At 47.6% G+C, this 20161-nt stretch overlaps 4 protein-coding genes across 4 annotated transcripts; 2 read left to right on the forward strand and 2 right to left on the reverse strand.

Annotated features, from left to right (window-relative positions):
- Positions 1-272: 272 nt before the first annotated feature.
- Positions 273-3773, reverse strand: HOO65_050666 (Pentatricopeptide repeat-containing protein 5, mitochondrial; the record flags this gene model as incomplete). The annotated part of the gene is made up of 1 exon (XM_071000982.1): positions 273-3773. The coding sequence occupies one exon, from the start codon at positions 3771-3773 to the stop codon at positions 273-275; it is 3501 nt and encodes a 1166-aa protein (XP_070858725.1).
- Positions 3774-10256: 6483 nt separating this feature from the next.
- On the reverse strand, positions 10257-12061 carry HOO65_050667 (Succinate-semialdehyde dehydrogenase; the record flags this gene model as incomplete). The annotated part of the gene is made up of 3 exons (XM_071003293.1): positions 10257-10370; positions 10473-11357; positions 11657-12061. 3 exons carry the CDS (start codon positions 12059-12061, stop codon positions 10257-10259), a joined length of 1404 nt encoding a protein of 467 aa, XP_070858726.1.
- Positions 12062-16019: 3958 nt separating this feature from the next.
- Positions 16020-16405, forward strand: HOO65_050668 (uncharacterized protein; the record flags this gene model as incomplete). Its single annotated transcript, XM_071003564.1, has 3 exons — positions 16020-16127; positions 16200-16258; positions 16330-16405. The coding sequence occupies 3 exons, from the start codon at positions 16020-16022 to the stop codon at positions 16403-16405; spliced, it is 243 nt and encodes an 80-aa protein (XP_070858727.1).
- Positions 16406-17673: 1268 nt separating this feature from the next.
- On the forward strand, positions 17674-20103 carry HOO65_050669 (ATP-dependent RNA helicase DBP7; the record flags this gene model as incomplete). The annotated part of the gene is made up of 1 exon (XM_071000983.1): positions 17674-20103. One exon carries the CDS (start codon positions 17674-17676, stop codon positions 20101-20103), a length of 2430 nt encoding a protein of 809 aa, XP_070858728.1.
- Between the last annotated feature and the right edge of the window lie 58 nt (positions 20104-20161).

Here is a 20161-nt window from a genome sequence, read left to right on the forward strand (position 1 = left end):
ATAAAAGAAAATAAAACCATGAACAAAAACACAAAATAGTACCCTTTTTTTTCCCTTCCATGAAACCATTTCCCTCCCTTTTGTTTGGTAAACCCCTTGAACGCCGTGGAAAGAAAAACGAAATAAAGATAATAAAGCCGATTTAATGGTATCATACACACTTTGTGTTACTCCGGCGGAATGGACACTCCAGCTCCGCAAAGCGACATCAAACAGGAGGAGAGAAGAAATAAAAAAAGAAAAAAAAAGAGGAGAGAAATAGTAAAGATGCTTTAGCCCATTAGCTCAAGCACCTTGTTGACTACCGCACTCGGGTAGCCGCGGCTCATCATCTCATTGACGATTTCACCTGCCTCGTCACGCTTTTCGACTGCAAGATATGCTCTTGTCATTGCTTCGTATGTGCTGGGCTCGCACTTATCACGACCAACCGCCTCAAAAATGGCCCGGGCCCGCTCAATCTTGTTTGCTGCAGCCCAACCATGAATCAGCGTGTTAGCAATGTATGGCGTCAGAGGAACCTGACGCTTTTTCATCATTCCTAGAAGAGGCTCAGTCTCTGCCACTCGGTGATTCGCCACAAGGCCCTCAAAAAGTGCCTGGAAAAGGCTAGCGTTGGAGGCTACTGACAAGTCAGCCATTACCGAATCAAACACCGACCGTGCACCGTCAACATCATGCATTACACAGCCCCGAGCGTGAATCAACGACGCGTAGTGGATCGGTTCTGGCTTAACGCCAGCAGCCCGCATATCATCAAGAACAGCTTCCGCCGACGAAAAGTCCAGAGGGTCAAGAGTAGCGTGCGTATCAATCAGAAGCTTGTAGGTGTGAGATGTAGGCACAATGCCTTTGGATAGCATGCGCTCGTAGTAAGCCAGCACCTTGGCCTTATTGTGCTTGGTAGTGAGGAAAAACTGCATCATGCTATTGTACGGCGCCGGCCGTGCTTTGTAGTTAGGCATCGACTCCATCTCATCAAACAGCTCCTCGGCAAACTTCTCGTCGCTAACGCGGCACAGCGCGTTGACAATGGTGCCGTATGTGACCGATGTGGGCTTAATACCCAAAGCCCGCATTTCCGAAAAGTAGAGGAGGCAGTCATCAATACGGCGTGCCTTGCCTAGTTTGCCAATCAAAGCGTTGTACAGAAATGAGCTAGGCTCAACACCCTCGGACTTAGCACGGTGAAAGATCTTGACGGCCTCAGATGCTTCATCAAAAGTCTTGGTGGATTCCTTCAACGTAGTAATGTATAGACCATACGTGTTAGCCGAAGGAGTAGCACCAATCTCCAATAACTTTTGGTGATACTCTTCAGCACCCAAACGATCGCCAATGTATAGAGAAGCACCAACCATGGCATCAAGGATGGACGACCAGCCATAGCGAACGGTTGCATACTGCGACTGTAGAGGGATGTCAGTGTGAGCCATGTTCATGATCTCGAGGCATAGACCCATGTTTCCTTCGCGGGAAGCAGCAGAGATTAGCTTGGCGTATGTGATGTAACGCGGATGGCGGCCGGCACGGCGCATGTTATAGAATCGAGTCATAGCCTCAGCCATGTGGGGTGCTCTACGTCCGTGAGTGCCCTCAAGCTCCTCAGAGATGAGGGCAGAGCCTTTAAAGTCGGTGTTGTGTGCATAAGGGTCAAATGAGTCTTCAAAAGAAGAGGCAACTAATTGCACGGGAGCATTAGGCATTAAAGAGACGGGCTGAACGTTGCGAGTATCGACGACTCCACGAGACCGCATGTAATGAGCAATAAAGTGCACGCCCTCTTCAATCTCGTCGGCCAAGTCTGGGCGGCTTTCGCTTTGGGCTGCCTTGATTCGCTCAAACATGAGCTCAGCCTGGGTCAAGCCCTCAGCCACTTGACCAGATCCAATCATTGCCACGGCAAACATGGCGGTAGGTTCGATCATGTCGGCAGTGGCCTTGATATCAGGGCGTGAAAGAATCTGCCAGTATTTCATAGCAGACGAAACATCGCCGGACCGAATACTCAAAGCAAGCATAGCAGCAGCAGGAGCAACAATTTTACCGTGGCTTCCAGGAATGTTACCAAAGGCAGCCAGAGCAGTGTTCCGCTCATTTCTGTCGGCAGCAGCCAAAGCAATCTTGGCCATGGCATCACCGCGGGTAGCAGACTTAATTCCCTGAGCCCATTCGAGGGCTTGATCAAAGGAGCCTCTGTCAACAAACGCCTTGACTAACCCTGAGTTGATCAGAACATCTTGGATTTGAGCACCGTCAGCGCCATGGAGTTCCACAATCTTCCTGTAGAAGACAATAGCAGACTCTGGTTTGTTGGCTACTATGTAACTGTATATGACGGCAGCATAAACCTCGGAGTCCTGGCGACCAACAAGCGTTTCATCTCCAGCATCCTTCCGAATGGCAAGCTGCTTGTATTCATTGTAGCAGTCGACAGCAGAAGTCAAGTCACCATTGGAGCCGTAGGCAATGATCATCTGAGGGAACATTGAAGCATAAGGAGTGATATTCTGAGACTCCATGTGCTCAAAGGCTTTGAGCATATCGGACAAGCGACCGCTAGCAGCACAAGCTGAAATAAGCTGGTTGTAAGTCTCCGAGGAGTACGAAGCGCGGCAAGTCCCCAGCGACTCAGTAAACAGCTTGATAGCCAAGTCCAAGCGATCATCTTCGGAAAGAATAGCCTCTTCAAGCTCGTGAGAAGCAAACATAAACTTGCCAGCCTTTTCCATGCCACCAAAACGCACACGCTTGGTCTCAAGTTCAGCCTTCTTTCCACTTACTTCTAAAGAGCGGGTGCACAAGAGACCAACCAAGATGTCATAGGTGTCATTGTCGGGGGCCACACGACGGCGGAGCATGTCAGTGTATACCTCTAGGGACTTGGAAAGCACTTCGCTCTTATCAGTGGGGATGTGCATGGCTGCCATGAGAAGGGCATTGTAGGCACTAGCTAGAGGGCGAATTTTCGCTACTAGCATGGCCTCGAAGACGGCGGGAATTTCAAGATAACGACCGGCCTTTGATAGACCCAAGAGGTGGTCTGCATATGCTACTGCTTGTGCATCTACCAATGGCGCTCTGGGTCGTGTAGGAGAACGGCTGCGCTGGTCATGGCAGCTCTGAACACCTGAGGTAGCCACGGAGGAAGGAGCCTTGGGTGAGGCAGCAGCTGAATGGTCAGAAACCTCTCCTAATGACTCTTGCCTTGATCTAGCGTCAATCTCTCTGTGAAGGGCAGCGTCAATGTGCGCCAAAGCAGCCTCATCGGCGGGTGAATAGCGGCCCGGAGGGGTGTTGACATCATCGCCATTTTCGTCGATTATTGCACAGTCATCGTCGATTACGGGGCGGGCTTCACCTAGAAGAATGGATGCAGGGCTGGGTTTCCACTCTATTTGCTTTTGGAATTCAAACTGTGACCACTCCTCGAGAGCCTCCTCGCTATGCTCAGCAGTTTCATCACGCTTCTGTTTGAGCGCTTCAAAGTAGGCGTCCAGCCCACCGTGACCTAAGCCGCGGTCATGGATATGGTCGTGTGTGGTATTAAGGCCGGATGTTTGGCGTTCAGTGTGGAAAGCGTTCTTAAGTTGAAGGGTATGAAGTCGGCTAACACGATTGCTGTTCCGCTTGGCAAATGATGGGCGATTCTGGGAGTTAAGAAGGTGGGGATGTGTGGCGGCGACTACGCTCTGGGCATAGCCATGAGTGACAGACTTTGTTAATCCTTGGCGGATAAACTGTTGGTAGAGAGAAGAGTAGATGGTAGGCATTTAGACGGAGCAGCCTGCGGGATGATGATGGGGGAACTGCAGGAAAGAGTGAGTGCGTCTATTAGCAACGTCCAAAGCCATAATGTACATGTGTGATTGGTTTCGAGGGTATTGAGGGTTGAACGTGTCGACTTACAGTTAAAGAAGGATGAATTCTAAGATGCAGGTTCATTTGACAGCCTGGCGAAGCCGTCAAACAAACGCGCAGAAGTTCAATAGAATGAAATGCAATTGCTGTAGAATTTAGAAATAAAGAAAGCCAATATTTCTGAAAGGCAAAGAACAGTCGTCACAGTGAAGTGGACTGAAGATAGTTTGTGAGATTTTGAGTGTAACGAAATTATAAGAAGATTCAAAGAAAAGAGTGAAGAAAAAAATTGAAAAATGAGAAGAAAAGTGAAGAGCGACGAGTAAAAAAGGAATGAATTTTAACTCAGCAGGGAAGAGAAGAGGTTAAAAGGATCAATAAAATACTGTAAAAAAAAAAAAAAAAAAGATACACCAAGATAAGAGCAAGCGGCACGGGATAGGCAAGAGCCTCCTACGAGGAAAAAAAGAAGCAATTACGATGACAGGTACAGTCACAGCCGCCCAAGATACTCATTCACCTCTTCCAGGCAACCAATGCTACATGTCTTCATCTCTCACTTAGTATTTTGGCTCTCGTCACTCACTCTGCTTCTACTACGCCACTCATGTACATGATACCAGGGAAGAGGTTTTCTTCCCTTGCTTCCTGAGGGCGGAAGAAGTTAACACCAAAAAAGAAGGGATCTAACTGGGCTATACAGACGGGACACACATAAACAGATAAACAAGGCATAATGGCTGGACTAGCAGGGTAAGTTAACAGCAGGCTGGCAAGCAACACATGGTAGTGCAAGTATTGCTACGGTACAGGCGGGGAGGGGAGTAACTAGAGGAACTAGGATCATAATCCCTGCAGATACTCCGCCAAGCGGGTTTGTTTGACACTCTGACAAACGGAAAACTCTAGTTTAGAAGGGGCGGGAAAAAACAGCCAGTCATTCACTTCTAGGACTTGGTACTTGAGAAAATTACTCGGATCGGATGGCTTGAGTGCTGAACGCCGATCGCTTGAGTTTTAGCAGGCACGGTATTTGTCGGTTATACGGGTGGGTAAGATGAGATGTAGCCTCTACTTAGTACATCAGACTACATTCAGGAACCAGCTCAGCGCATGGCCACCGACGTTGACGTTAGCTATACTTGCTTGCTTAGGTCCCCATCCAGCCTTCAGGGTTCTGCCTCTTTCTCCACTTAACTTGGGCCACCAACTTTGGCTATTAGTATTTGTTTTGTGTGGTTTGCCTCGAGCCCTCTGTTTTTCTGGTTGCCCCTGGTGCCCACACTAAAAAACAAAGAGGACTACTATGCAAACTTTTTATTCACCGTCTCTTGTTCTTATGTTTTCGGCAGAGCTCGGAGCCAGGATTCTGCATGTAGTCAGTGGATAAGAACAAAAAGAAGCAGGCTGAATTATGTCACCAGACAAAACTGGCAACACACAAATCTAAGAGCTTGATACTATGCCATCCGTCCTGTGTATATTCGTCTCCAAGCACGGACAGCCAACATGCAAATCGTTTCAGCCAATCGATGTCTACAACGTAAGAAAAATGCATGTTTGACTCTCGCCCTTAATTGCAAAAAACACCAACCATTTAGTTCTCCATCTTGATGCTCAAGTCAGTGAAATTTGAGTCATTTACACCTCCTTCCTATTAGCGGATGAACGGAGGCACGCTCCTACCGTTACATGAAAGGAAAGGAAGAAGCCGGAACAGATAAGATAAGAAAAAAAAAGCTCTCCCACCCCCCTCACACAAGAACACGTATTTCGACAGCCCTGCAAGTAAGCTTCCCTGAAACATCCGTCCCTCTGTTGGCTCAAAGGAAAACTTCACATCACGGGGGCGCAATTTAAGCGGGCATCAGCGTCAGAAGTCGAATCCAATGTTGAAACAGATGCCTCAACCCTGACTGATGGCAGAAAACGAGATGTACATTGAAAACGCACATGTAAGTGCAAGTAAGTATAAGTGTATGCCAATGAAAAGGTGCCAGCACCAACGATTCGTATGAGTTGCAGCCTGTTACCAGCAGCGCCGCTTTAGCTAGCAGCAATCCTTCTAGAACGCCCTGATATATCAGCGACAATTTAGTCCAAATCAGGCAGCCACATTCAAAACGCGTTTCCTTAATTCCCGGGCTTTCCTTTTCTTTCTACGCCACTTAGCGTAGACGCCGAAGTCTCGGAGCATCGGATCCTCGGGGTTCTCCAGAGAAGACTCCTTAATAGCTATTCTGCTCCTGCCGCCCCAAGTCCTTTTGTTTTCCGCCATAGCCGACCTCTGACAAAATAGTTGTGGGTCCCTTCTATTTCTTTTTTTTCTTCACCTGACCTCTGGCCGGGGTGGAGTTAGGATGATATCGGAAGCGGGATTTCTAGTATTCGATTTAGAATGAAAGAGAAAAAGTCCAGCCCAGTCTTTTTTCACTTGTCTAGACTAGGAATAACAAGATGGCTATAGAAGCCAAAGGAATCTCTTCACATGCTATACATACACACAAGCTAGCAAAGGATCGCAAGGACAAGGCAAGGGCCCTAAGAAGGGCAAAGCTTCCTTCCTTACTTGTTCTTTACTAGCCTCTCATCCCCCATCCTCAGACAAGCCAGTGCCGTATTTCACAGTATTGTACGCGCCCTTTGCCTTTACTTACGCGTGCACATGCCGCTAGCCCACTCGTCGTTTTCTTCTACTATTATGTGCGTGTCATAACAATAGAAGAAAAAAAAACATCGCCTCTCAAGTGCATTCTCCTCACAAGGGCCCAGCAAGCATAGTTTCCTCTTATTCTGACTAGACTGACTTACCATCTCTCCCCATATTGCACTTTTATACACTATCTGCGCATATTGCAGTCTGTCAGCTTTGTTTGTTATCCTCTTCATGCATACGCTTTATAGCTGTCCTGCATTGTCTCACCACTACAGCTCATGTTCCTCACCGCTTTTCATGAGATAAGATGACATGAGATGAACGATCTTCCTGTTCAAAACTGCGATGAAAGTTTGATATCAACACGTATATAATTCAACGTCATATTCTCATCTCCGGCTTCAATCGAATCTTTAACTTGATCTACTAGATCTTCTTTTTCCATTTCCAGCCTCCAATCTAGATTTCTACAGTTCACAAATGTCGCATTATTACATCACACTACATGAGCAAACTAATGCATGCGTGCGAATACACGCATGTGGTACATCATCGATCAGAAACCCGATTGTATAAATGTTACATCGGCGAATACATGGGTGTATAATGCAGGGCTTTCAAACCTACCAACAATTACATCCTTTTCCCACAATTTCACAAATCAATTGCACACGACTTGCTTTCCCTGAAAAACTACGGAAGAGCATTATTTAGGAAACGCAATATTCTCGAACTATAATGGCCCCTTCATCGAGAAGTATAATAGATTTACTGTGTTCCTAACCCCAAACCCTTAGAAACCCTTGCTTTTACCTTTCTTGCTATCTCATTACGCATCGTGCCACATACATTGTCCGTTGTTTAGAAAGAGATTTCGTTTTAAAGGCCGACTTCTGGACGAAAGTTGTGCTCAACTTGCTCTTAAAGTAAATAATGAGAGTGACAACAAGCGTTAATCAAATAGTAGACTGATAACAATAGGCATAAAAAAAGAGGCAAAAAAATTCGCCTGAACTTGTGCTCCCCACCATGAATTATTTTCAACCTATGTGTCTAGTCATCTTTTCATCCTTTACACCTTCGGCGAACGAGTATTAATTTGGATTTTGTTCTTTTCTACAGCGAATAGACTCTGAAAAGCAAAAGAGAAAAGCTCATACGCGAGCATTAGATGTCATGAGTCTGCGGACCCTAGGATCGCCATTCGTATAGGATTATATGTATACTGGCGGCACAAAAAGAAACTCTCTATGACGTCATCTCCGATACGGGGAATCGAACCCCGGCCTTCTCGGTGAGAGCGAGATATCCTAGCCCCTAGACCATATCGGACGTAATCCAAGAGTTATCTGGTACATTTCGGGGATAGAAGGCATTGAATAGGAATCACCGGGACCCAACTCTCCCTCTTACAACAAAACTCTCCCTCTTACAACCCTCGGGGGGGTACCTTTGAGGTCTGGTGCCTCCCCTTCTTCCGGGCTGCTGGAGGACGACGTCTATGACACTGATAAGCGTCTTTCATTCTTTTCTTCTTCTTTGACTCTGTCATGGATCTTGACAATGAGCTGTGGAGCCTTGAGGCCGCACTTACCCAACTTTGAGGATAACCTCGTCGTCGACTCGCCCCCTTTTTCACGACAACTTTTGCGATCGCCAACTCCTCATCGCCGCAACACCACTCCAACTCAAGGAGTTCACCTTCACGCTCAGGACTGAATTTTGAGAGTTCACACAGTCCGCACCTTTTTTTTTTTTTTTTTGTTTTCTTTCTTGCGCTCCTCTGTCCTCGGATAGACTGGTGACTGTGGCATGTCACTAGAAAGGGGGCTGTCTGGCGCCTCATCCACACGCGCAAGGCAGCGGCCACCAGAAAAGTGGAAGGATATACCACGAGCCCTCGGATGCTCACACAGTCTGGTTTTTTCTCGTCTTTGGGGGGGTTTTCCCAGGCTGCACTGGATGCTGCCGTCTTGCTCTCGTGATTTTCACGACTTCAGGAAGCGTGGCAGGTTTTTCAGAGGAACGAATGTTTGTGGGGAAGTTGGGGGTTAGCCCCACTACTTCTGGGCTTAGGGTATATCTGGGGATTTCCTTTTTTTTTTTTTTTTTCTTTTGTTTCTGACGACTACAGGTGGAAGACGAGTAACAAGCTTGCTTGGGAGCATACGAGCTTCTCTCGCCCAAAACCTGTGGTCAGCCCTGCAGAGGGTCAATTCTGTCCGGTAACCAATCCGGCGTCGTTTGATCTTAGTGATTCCCGTAGACGTTAAATAAATTCAACTCAACTCAACTCAACTCACCGGGACCCGGGGCATATCCCCGTGCCGAAAGCCGGTGGCCTTTCACGCTGTTGGCATCTACCAAAAAGACTAGATAACTAATCCCGGAACCCGACAAGTACGTCCTTGAGCCACGCTAGATAGAGAGTCCCCCTGGCTATAATGCCGAACCCTAAAAGGCTATAGGAGGTGCTTGAAATCTATGCGCTCCTGTCACTACTGACTGTCCGGGAAGTACCCTAGTCTGAAACATGGCGTCATAGTGCTGCGGAATAAGAGTAGATAGACGTCCAAGTATACAAGCAAATTCCCACAGCCAAGTTTGGCAAGATCAGAAGGAAATGTTGAGAGGGCCTCCACGTGGAGGTGTTGAATAGGTCTTTCTCTCGGCCATCAGAAAGAAAAACAATACTAATGTGTTTCTCGGAGGGTTATACTCCGTGCCAAAGGCTGACTGCCTTTTGGGTGTTGTGCAATCGCCGCAGATAAAAAAACACCAAGTAGTCGAATCCCGGAAACCGACGGGTACGCTAGATAGACGGCTCTTCTGGCCCTGATGCTCAGTCCTAAGAATCGTAGAAGAGGCTTGAAATCTAGGCGCAATTGCAGCCGATGACTGCCTAAGAATTGCACTGGAGGATGGGATCAGCTAGCTGCTCCCTGCCATATTGTCGCGAAATGACAGTAGGTAGATACAGAATAACACAATGCAATATAGTGTAACATTCTTGCCATGCCACGGATGATCCCTTATTAATTGAAAGCACCCGCGCTTCTGTGATCGTCGAAATGCCGTGGCCAGCTTTGAAAAGGGTCAGTTCTATACGGTAGCTAATCTGGAGTAGTTTGATTTTAGCGATTCATGTAGGCGTGATATTTTCAACTCCAAGTTCAAGTTTGTGCCGCTTAGCAGCCTCAAGTTTCTCCAGGGGAAAAAAACAGCCAGAGTTGGCGCCGAGCTGCCCAAGTCCCGCCGAAAACCCCCCTTAGGCCATGCGAGGAGATAGGCCATTGTCCTCTACAGTGGTGGGGAATACTGGGGCTACTTAGTCACCACCTGAGATTGACTGTAAGGTCCGAGCAAATATAGTTAGAATGAAGATGATGGAGGGGAATAGGTAGGGCACGGTTTAGCTGGATCAGAAGGGGTCTCAATGAGAAGGTGTTGAGAGCTATTAGCAAAAAAGAAGAAAACAAGACGCTGCTATGGCCACGTCTGGGGAATGATAAAACCGCTGCAATCCGCCGGGGCTTATACTCCATGACAAAAGCTGTAAGCATTATTTCTTCATGCCGTCACCGTATAGTAGAAAGACTATGTAATTAATCACGAAACTCAGAAGGTGGGCTTTGGGGCTGTAAATAATCGCGGCTCATTTTGAGGTGGGATGTGTGGTATTAGTTGTTAATACTTGTTTCGAGATCTAATATACATGCCCACATACTCGAGAACTTGTTTATTTTGGATAATCTTTGATGTGATAGCTCTTGAGCTTCACAAACTGGTCAAAACCAAAGCGGCTTAGAGTCTGTCCCTTGCCTGAGTTCTTCCAGCCAGTCCAGGCTAGGTCCTATAAAGTAAAGAGTTGGTGTTAATAGGCTAAGAAAGTGGCAAATGAAAAGCAGCAAGACATAGTAGTAAGTCACATGTGGATGAGGGGAAAAAGACTTACTGGGCTTGGGTAGTCACAGCGGTTCACAAACACAGTGCCAGCCTCAATATCATCAGCTAGCCTATGTCCGCGGGAAACATCTGCTGTCCAAACGCTGGCTGTGAGGCCAAATTCGCTATCATTCATTAATCGTACGGCCTCCTGATCGTCCGCCACCTTCATGACTGGAATGACCGGGCCGAAAGTCTCCTCTGTCATGACCGCCATATCATGTGTAACACCCGTCAGCAGTGTTGGCTTGACGTAGTTTCCAGCAACCGGGGGATTCTCAAACGAGGTGTTTGCGGGAGTCGCATCGACCGCGCCCTTAGCTAGCGCGTCCTTGATATGAGCCTCAATAGCTAACTTTGAGCGACGAGAAACAACAGGGCCGAGATGTGTTGCTTTGTCGGTAGGGTCGCCAAGAATGTAGCCAGCCAGAACCTTCTGCACAGCTGCGACAAAGGCATCATGTACAGTCGCTGCAACATAAACACGCTCAATAGAGCAGCAGCTTTGACCGGAGTTAAAGACGGCGCCGTCAACGATTTCCTCTGCGGCCCAAGCAATATCAACATCATCACGTACGTAAGCGGCGTCCTTGCCGCCAAGCTCCAGGCCAACGTTAACGATGCGCCCGGCTGCAGCTTTTTGCACTGCCAGGCCGCCGGCTACAGAGCCCGTGAAGCACACGAGAGAGATTTTAGGGTTGCGTACAATGGTCTCGATCACGGCGGGGGCACCGCTGTGGAAGTACTGCAGTACGCCTTGCGGCAGGCCAGCTTGCTCGAAGGCGGCAGCAACGTGCTCAACGACAGTCGGGGTTTGCGGGGAGGGCTTAAGGATAACTGTGTTACCGGCTAGCAGAGCGGGTACTAGGGCGTTGACCAGAATGAGGTAGGGGTACTATTGAGCTGTATATTAGTACTATGCATTAAAATAAGCTCCCCTTTAAGAGTTTTTAGCAGTCTTCAACAGATATTGTTTGATCATCAAGAGCCATCTAGATGTGGGATGTAGTGGTGATTATGAATCACCAAACGTCGCACAATAACACCCACTAGGGAGATAGATATCCACTACAACGAATGCACCATGACTAGTGAGACATTGGGTCAGGGTGAGATAGACCAGACACGCCACTGGGCATGGAGCAGCGGCGGCGGCTTATAAACCTGAGGCGCCTTTTGTGTGCCAGTACTCACATTCCAAGCAAAGATGATGAGCACAGGACCGACAGGCACCTTGCGAATATATCGCTGGAAGCCATCCTGGGCGTCACCAGGTGTATCCTTGAGCACGTCATTGCTGACTTTGAGCAGATACTCGGAACGCATGATAGCAGTATCAATTTCTTTGGGCGTATAGTTGATAGGGCGACCCATTTGGTCGGTCAGCTCAGCTCCCAGCTTATCGCGCTTGGCGGCAAGTATATGCAGGGCGTTCTTAATGATGGCCTGGCGTTGCTGCAATGTTGTTTTGCTCCATGACTTGAACGCCTCGGCCGCCACAGCGGACAGGCTCTCTAGCTTAGCCTCCGAAATGCCATCGCGCGTGATGATAGGCTCGTTAGTTACCGGGGAAATTATGGTGATAGTTTCAGGAGACATGGCGATGGTAGTAGGGCGTCTCTGTTCTTTGCGTCGGTGATATAGAGGAGGGCGAGGGTGAGTAAGCCGGGGTGGGGCAGTGTATGATGTGTATGTGTGCGTTGTGCCACCTATAAATTAAAGGAAGACCAGAATAGAAGAGAAGAGGGGCTGTGTGCTTTGTGGTGCATGTATCTGTATCACAAAAACACAAAGTATAGAAAGCCCTGGAAACAGTAGATTTCAGTTGTGTGGCTGGCCTAAAATGGAAGTTCTGTATATAGCCAGTTTTCAGCATGATAAGCAGTAAGCCGCCGTGGGTGCGGGGAGCTACCAGGAACTAGGAACGATGACGGCTTGGAGGGGAATGGTAGCTAGTATGATAGCACAGCGTATTTAGTGATGTGGCCGCTTATTGTAGCGGCTAGGCCTATCAGCAGCACATTAGATAAGGACTTATCTTTAGTTATGTAAGGAAGAGGGGTTCTATGCGGCTAGAGTGTTAGCTTGTAGCGCTAGATAAGTGTTACTAAGCCTTTGGGCTTTTTGGAGGCTACTACAGTTGGTTTGTAGGCTATCATTACGTGGGTAATGGCACATTGACTTGTAGATCATTTTTGTTTCTAGTTATGTTTCTATGACGTCGATTGGACAGCTGGCTGATGATTGTGATGGCATTAGATGGCAGCTGTTTAGTTTTGTCACGACCGACCTGTGGGTATATGCAGCTGCTACCAGCTGCCAACAGCCGACTGAGAAAAAGTTCTCATTGATCTGTTCACAACTAACTTTGTTTGGAACTTTGATCAACGTGCTTCAGCTATGCCTGCCTATACGTAATGCTTCAGGTAACTTACGTGCTGTGTTGCTTTGCTTCCTTGCTTGACTTTTGTACGCATGGCAGAGGCGGCAGGGCATTGGGCCTTGAGACCTGGGGCCTGGGGCCTGGGGCCTGGCTCTTGAGAGAGGCCCGACAACTTCTGAAGCAAATAAGCGAGGTACGATTTCTTCCCGCTTTCTTTTGGGCTGGGCTTTGAGGCCGAGAGTGCGGGATGTTAATGTTTGTTCTAGGTTTTCTAGTCTGTCTCAACAGAGGGGGACGGATTTCGCATGTTTGTTACATTGTCATGCTATGAACAGAAATAGACATAAAACCATGTGTGTATACTGCACGTATCTTTGTCTATAGTAGATGTATGCGTTGCCTTGTTCATGCGAGTACTTTTGTGTGGTACTTGGATTGGTGGTGCATTGCAGATCTAGCCAGAAACCACAAGGTCACGAAGGGGGCACCTGCTCCTAAATGCAACTAAATCATAGAGTCCCCTCTATGCTGTTGCCTGGATTCCTATTCTTTTGCCCGCCGCCAGGGCATTTCCCCATAATCAACCTCGACTTTCTTTGTTTCCGCGTAGCCGTCTTGTGCCTGGACGCCCTGAACGAGGGGGCCTGCCCTTGCATCCTATAAGAACGCCAGTTGATTCGCTAACTGCTCCCCAAGACACCCTGTTTCATAAGTGCGTGACTCTAGGCGTAATGGACTAGTGCTGGCGCGGGCGAAATTGTAATTGGTGATTTTCATTTTTTCTCGCAGTCGCTGGCAGACAACTTGATACATTGAAAGCATCACCAGTGCACTTTGTTGACGACCACTTATACACACAACCGTGCTGTCGCCCTAGTTGTGTTTACAATGTAGAGTATGGGCCTGCATGACGAGGCTATTGTCTGTCCATAGCTGATGCAGGGCTGTTAATGCAAACCTAGCACCAGCCCCGGCCCTGGCCTCAAGGAGAAAGCAGTTGAGAACACCGACCGGGCAGAGTCCAAAGCTTCTCTTGTCTCCATCTTCAAACGACGAAGCTCACTGCTTTTTTCTCCAACAGGATTTCTTTCACTTTTTTTTTTACCGCTTTGCCCCTGGAATGCACATATGGATCTTGAACTTGATTGGACTTGACTCGTTTCATGGGATGCAAGAGCAAAGGCCAAGTTCAAGGCTCATTGGTTAGCGGAAACAAAGATATAGGATCGCTGTTTGGATACGCAAAAAAGAGAGCTTCATGTTGCATGCTGCACATACGATTTTACGATCCTCAGTAGGCTTGCTAGTTAGTTAGTCAGGTCAGTTAGTTGGTCAGGATGACTAGGGCTAGGACAGGCCATTAGAAGCACGTAGTATTTGGAGTTATTGGTGCCAGCCATGACAAACATGGCCTCCTGGAGGGGGCTTTGTACGTTAATATTAGATGAGCTTTCTTGCTGGGGAAACGGGGGGTAACTTCCAATATTGAACCTTGTCTAGGGTGATGGTTATGTGGTGTTGGAGAATGCAGAAAAATATTACTTCGATAGTTCACGCTGGATGGCTTGATGGCTGTCAAAAAATTGATTTGACCCCTAGATGAGATGTCCATTTTAGGGCATCAGGACTGACGCGGGGGGGGGGGGGGGGCGCAGAGTTAGAGAGTTAGTGAAGGAGAGGCTTGGAGTTAGAAGGCTCAAATCTCGGGTCATTTTAACGTGCTCATTTGGGTTTACTGGGAGTCCGCGTGTTCCAGAGTCATTTCAAGGCCTGGGCAAACAAGAGTAAAAGAAATGTAATTATATCGCACAAAGAGAGTTATACAAAGACGGCTTGACTTTACGTCTCGGGCGTTGTCTATCACGAAACAAATTTCCTTCTGTTCCTCTTTGCTTCCGTTCCTTCCCTTTATTCGCGACCTTTCATTCCCGTTTTTCCTTTTTTTCATCTGAACTTTGTGGTGGTTCTTTCCTACATTCTTTTGCGCATGCTATCCAACTTTTTAATTCTCATCAATCATTGGGATATTTCCTCTTTTTTTTTCACCAATTAATTAACCCTCTCTCCTTTCATTTTTCTTTAGGTTGTTCCTGCCGTTTTAGTTGGATTGTCGCCTTCCTCGTGCGAAGGCTCTTTTATTTTTTTTTCTTTCTCTGTGGTCCCTTCCTGATTTTTCCTTACTCCCTTCTGAACCCTCTAACCAAATCAACAGAAATAGCACCTCCTTTTTTGGCCGTTACGTTCCTTCCTCTTTCCTGTCTTGCTTGACTATCTTAATGAAACCACTTTCTTTTTGTTATTATTTTGTTTGATACCTGCTATTTTTGAAACCTTTCGCCTTCTTTATTCGATTCTTTTCTTCATTCGTTCACTAATCTTTTTTTTTTTTTTTTTCCTTTTTCTTTTTTCTTCCTTATTTTCACTACACCCTTCTTAATTTCTGTCCCTCGTTATTTCATCTCCGTTTTTTTCTTACTCGGTGCCTTTTTTCTCCCTTACCTCCCGTCGGCAACTATCGATCCAATCGTTCTTGCTGTTTTCCTCCTATCGTTCATCCATCAAGATCGAGTCGAGTCGAGTCGAGTTGCACCTTCCTAGTCTAGATTTCACAATCACCACGACAAACGTTTCCCTCCCGACTATATCTCGACCTTGTCTCTTTCTCGCGGTATCCTCGTTGGTGCTTACAGTTGTTTTTGGGCTGTGCAACAACAACAACGCCTTGGAACGCCCACATCAGCTTCCTTTGTCTCTGTTGTTTTCTCCTTCTAACGGCATACAATACACACCTCCTACCTACACGAGACCTGAGGACTCAAAGACTTGCCTGAGACTTCTTTCTTTTGGCCTAGTCGTCTTCTTACCGTAACTTTCTTTTTTAGTCCTTTCATTCCTACGCTTCCCTGGAACAAATCTTGATCGAATTACACAGAGTGCTAAATTGGGGAGTGCTGTGTTTTACGGTCCTTCGTTATTGTGCCTACTGCCGTATTGAGTACAGCTTTGGAGGGGTACTACCGATTATTAGTGCTCTTTTTATCCTTCTTGTTTTACATTTATCTATTGCTCCGCCGTCTATTTCTCACGTCTTGACTCGGGTCTTGCTTTCTTTCTTCCAATTTTCTTTCATCTCTTTTCTGCACATACTCCTATACAATCACAACTCTCCTCACCATGTCTTCCGCTACCACGACCCACAACTTCAAAGAATTTTGCCTGCGTCTGAGTAGTGCCCTTCGCATTAGACGCAAGAAGCCTACAAAGATGTCAACGATCCAGATTGTACGTTTCCTTTGCAGTCTCTAATGTTCTTACTGCAATTATTCAAATACTAACATTACTGGTGATATTTAGTCTGCGCCGTTCGACTTCCGCAAAGATACCTTTGCGCTGCCGGGTTTCTCTGAGGACGAGTAAGCGCATCCTCCCCTCCCAAAATCCTCGATAGGGGGAAAACATGCTAATCCACGACCTTTGCATATAGGTGTGCTAGAATGAAGAACGCTGCTCTCGACGGCACTTTGAATACTGTTCCCATGAGCGTCAGCGTGAATGCTTGAATTGACGTTTGATACGACCTCGCTCGATTGCTTTGCTTCTACGATAGCCTAGAGACGGTCTTGCCATCACCTGTCATACGCGAAAAGCTCACACAGCCTGGGCCTCTCTGACTCTCCTCTTCTCTCCCTCACCTCTACCTGCATATACATGAACGTATGTACATCTCGACTAGACGAACATACCATACACCACACCACACCACACCACACCACATACTATACCACACAACGAAAACCTAAGCTGCAGTCCCTTGATGCAATGTCCTAGCGGGTCTTTGCATGATTTGTGATCCTGTGAACGTAGCGGCGTCTGCAGATCGTTTGCGCCACTCCACAAAATCCCGTTTAGGTCTGTCCGATTGACATGCGGCCTGCCACTACGATCTTCTCTCCTTTCTTTTCTGTTTACTTGTCTCTGCTGAGACGGAGGTCCTCGTACCCAACTAGGTACAGAGTGAATGCGGGTGTAGCTAAATGCTGAGGCTGCTTAGTGCTGCGGCAACATGGGTGCACCAGCAGAGCTGAATCCCTTTTTTTTCTTTTCTTTTAACTTTACCCTTTTTTTTTCTCTAGTCTTTTGACCTGCGTCTTTATTAGTTGTTTTCTTGTTTGGGTCTGCTTTCCTGTTCTTATTCCCTTTGTCGTTACGACGATAACACGAGTTTTGCATTATTATTTCTGGGTTATTGCTTTTTCTTTTCAGCCAAATCTCCTGTGTTTACCTTGTGAAACATTCATCCCCCCCCCCCCCCCACGAAAAAAGCCCTTGGCTCGAGCCTGGATTTTAGGACATCAGCTTCGATATCCGCTGTGTTTTGGAGGACAATTGTTTGAGGGAGTTCTTTTATAGGCGTTTGTGATCTTAATATTCCCAAGGGCGAATTTGCCCTGGGCTGAATTGAATGTATCAGCTGCAGTTTGATGTCCAAAGTTTAATTATGCGGAATCTTAGTCTACTACACGTGATTATGCCAGAGTCCAGCTGACTTCAGTAGGAAGTCATTACAAGACCTCGTATTGCATGTGCATGGTCAACAAGCAACAAGTACTATGCTAGTGAGCCGTATGTATTAATATTTTTGATTCCATCTTTTCTGTGTAACATTAGAATTAGGTTGCACAGGGAGGATCAGTGATAAGATAAGGTTGCAGGATTTTGGTTCCCAAATATTTTTTTCTCCTCAAGAAAACAAGGGCCTAGACAATTTGCTTTACTACGCCAACTGACTTCCCAACGAGTACACCAATCAACACAAACCCGCTCAGAAATGGCCGACGACGGAATTTTGGTTAACTTCGAGATCGGCGACTTGCCGGTCAAACAGAATGTCAAGTTCCAGGGCGGTCGCTGGCGAGACCGAATGCGGGCCCAAAAGTCAGCTCGTCGCGAGGCGGACGGTACGGTTAGCAGCCACGACGAGCCAGCCAAGCGCAAAGAGCCTAGTCGGCGGCCAAGTGATGATAGCGATGACGACTCAAGACCCTCGAAGAAACAGCGCCCAAATCAACCGAAGCTCGGATCAAACAACAACAATAACAACGCTAGTGGAGGCCCGTCAAAGCGGCCTGTTGGCCCTGGGAAGCATGTCACGTCCAGTCTCTTCTCATCTAATCCGCAACACGTAACAGACATGGATCAAGAGCGTGCCGCTGACTCCACTCCTGCTGAGCCCACAAATGCGCCCCTTACCGGACCTGCTGCATCGTTTGCCGCGTTGGGCCTATCAGATCGCGTAGTGCGTGAATTGGCCAAAATGGAGCTCTCCCATCCAACTGCTATTCAGAAAAAGACAATTCCGTTGATGGTAAACACCGAGGACGATGCCTTTATACAGGCCCAGACAGGTTCCGGAAAAACCTTGGCCTATTTGCTGCCCATGGTGCACCGTGTGCTGGCTCTCAGCAAGCAGAGCAAGATCCAGAGAGACTCGGGTATCTTTGCTATTGTGCTGACGCCGACACGAGAGCTAGCTAAGCAGACACACGCTGTGCTTCAGCAACTGCTCAAGAGTTTGCCATGGCTAGTAGCCTCAGCGATTACTGGAGGTGAATCAAAAAAGGCCGAAAAGGCACGGATACGCAAGGGAATCAACTTCTTAGTAGCCACGCCAGGTCGTCTGAGTGATCACTTGACAAACACACAAGTACTAAAGCTTAGTACAGTGCGCTGGCTGATCTTGGATGAAGGCGATAGACTCATGGACATGGGCTTCGAGGAGGACGTCAAGAAGATTGTTACCATGCTGCGGAAAGCCGAGGTAGCTACTAAGAGCTACGACGGAATGCCATTAGAAATTCTGCCTAAACGAAGAGTCACTGTTCTCTGCTCAGCCACGCTGAAAATGACGGTTCAGCGACTTGGCGAAATGAGTCTGGACGACGCTGTGCATATTGCTGTGACCAAGGAGGATCTCGACGAGGAGAAAAAGGACGCAGAAAAGGACAAAGTCGATGACAGCAAGGATGGTAAAGAAACTACCAGCCTCCATGAGACAGAGACCAAGAAGCCAGATGCAACTGAAGCCTCGACAAATCACCTAGTCGTCGGCGGAAAAGCATATTCGGCTCCGGCCCAGCTCAAACAAACCTACCTCATTGTGCCAGCAAAGCTACGCCTTGTCACGCTACTATCGTACCTCAAATTCATGTTTGCACGTCGAGACACAGTCATGAAGGCTATTCTCTTCATTTCATGCGCTGACTCAGTTGACTTCCACTACGATATCCTCCGTAAGCCTAAGCCAGCATTTGCGCCAACCATACCCCCAGAGGCTGGTGGGTCCAAGACACCTGACACTGTTTCTGAAGCGTCGTATATCACGTCTGCGGCCAACCCCAGGGTTCTAGTACATAAGCTACATGGATCACTACCACAATCTGTGCGGACGGCTACGCTTGACTCATTTTCCAAATGCAAAGAGCCTGGCTTGTTGGTCACTACAGATGTGGCCGCACGTGGTCTGGACATTCCCGATGTAGACCATGTTATCGAGCTAGACCCAGCTTTCTCTGTTGAAGACCATATTCATCGTATCGGCCGTACAGCTCGTGCTGGACGTGCCGGAAAAGCCACGCTATTCCTTATGCCTGGATCCGAAGAAGGCTATGTCGAGTTACTTAAGGCTGGGTCAGCTCCTATGCCGTTGCTTTACGACTCTGTTCTTAAGAATGCTATGGGTTTGCCATGGGAGCTACCGACTGAGACACACGCGCGTATGGAAGACAAGTCCTTTACACGCCAGGCTGAGAACCTGCAGCTGCATCTTGAACAGCGCCTGCTTGACCCCAACAATAAGGAGCAGCTTGAGCTTGGCCGCAATGCCTTCCGTTCGCATGTGCGGGCCTATGCTACGCACGTCAAGGAGGAACGTGTCTTTTTCGATATTTCTAACCTACATCTAGGACACATGGCAAAGAGCTTTGGCCTTCGTGATGCGCCTAGCGGCATTGGCAAAAATATTGAGCGCAAAGCATCCAAAGCAGCAAAAGCAGCCAACAAGCGCACAAGCGGTAGTGGGTCAGGTAGCAGGACGTCTACAGCAAATGGTGCAAGGAGTACATCAGGTGGTGGGACAGGTACAGGCAGCAATGCGGGCGCGGGCGATGATGATGCAGAGGCTATGTTGGCGGCTAGAAGAATGCTGCGTAAGAAGAGCATGATGATGATGAACACGGCGAGCGAGTTTAACATTGGTTAAGTGGAAGTGAAGAGATATAGAGGATTAGGTGGGGGGTAGGGGCTGTTTTATATCACGT

This window comes from Ceratocystis lukuohia, assembly GCF_044167205.1.
Source record: "Ceratocystis lukuohia strain C4212 chromosome Unknown Supercontig5_pilon, whole genome shotgun sequence".
NCBI classification, from domain to species: domain Eukaryota; kingdom Fungi; phylum Ascomycota; class Sordariomycetes; order Microascales; family Ceratocystidaceae; genus Ceratocystis; species Ceratocystis lukuohia.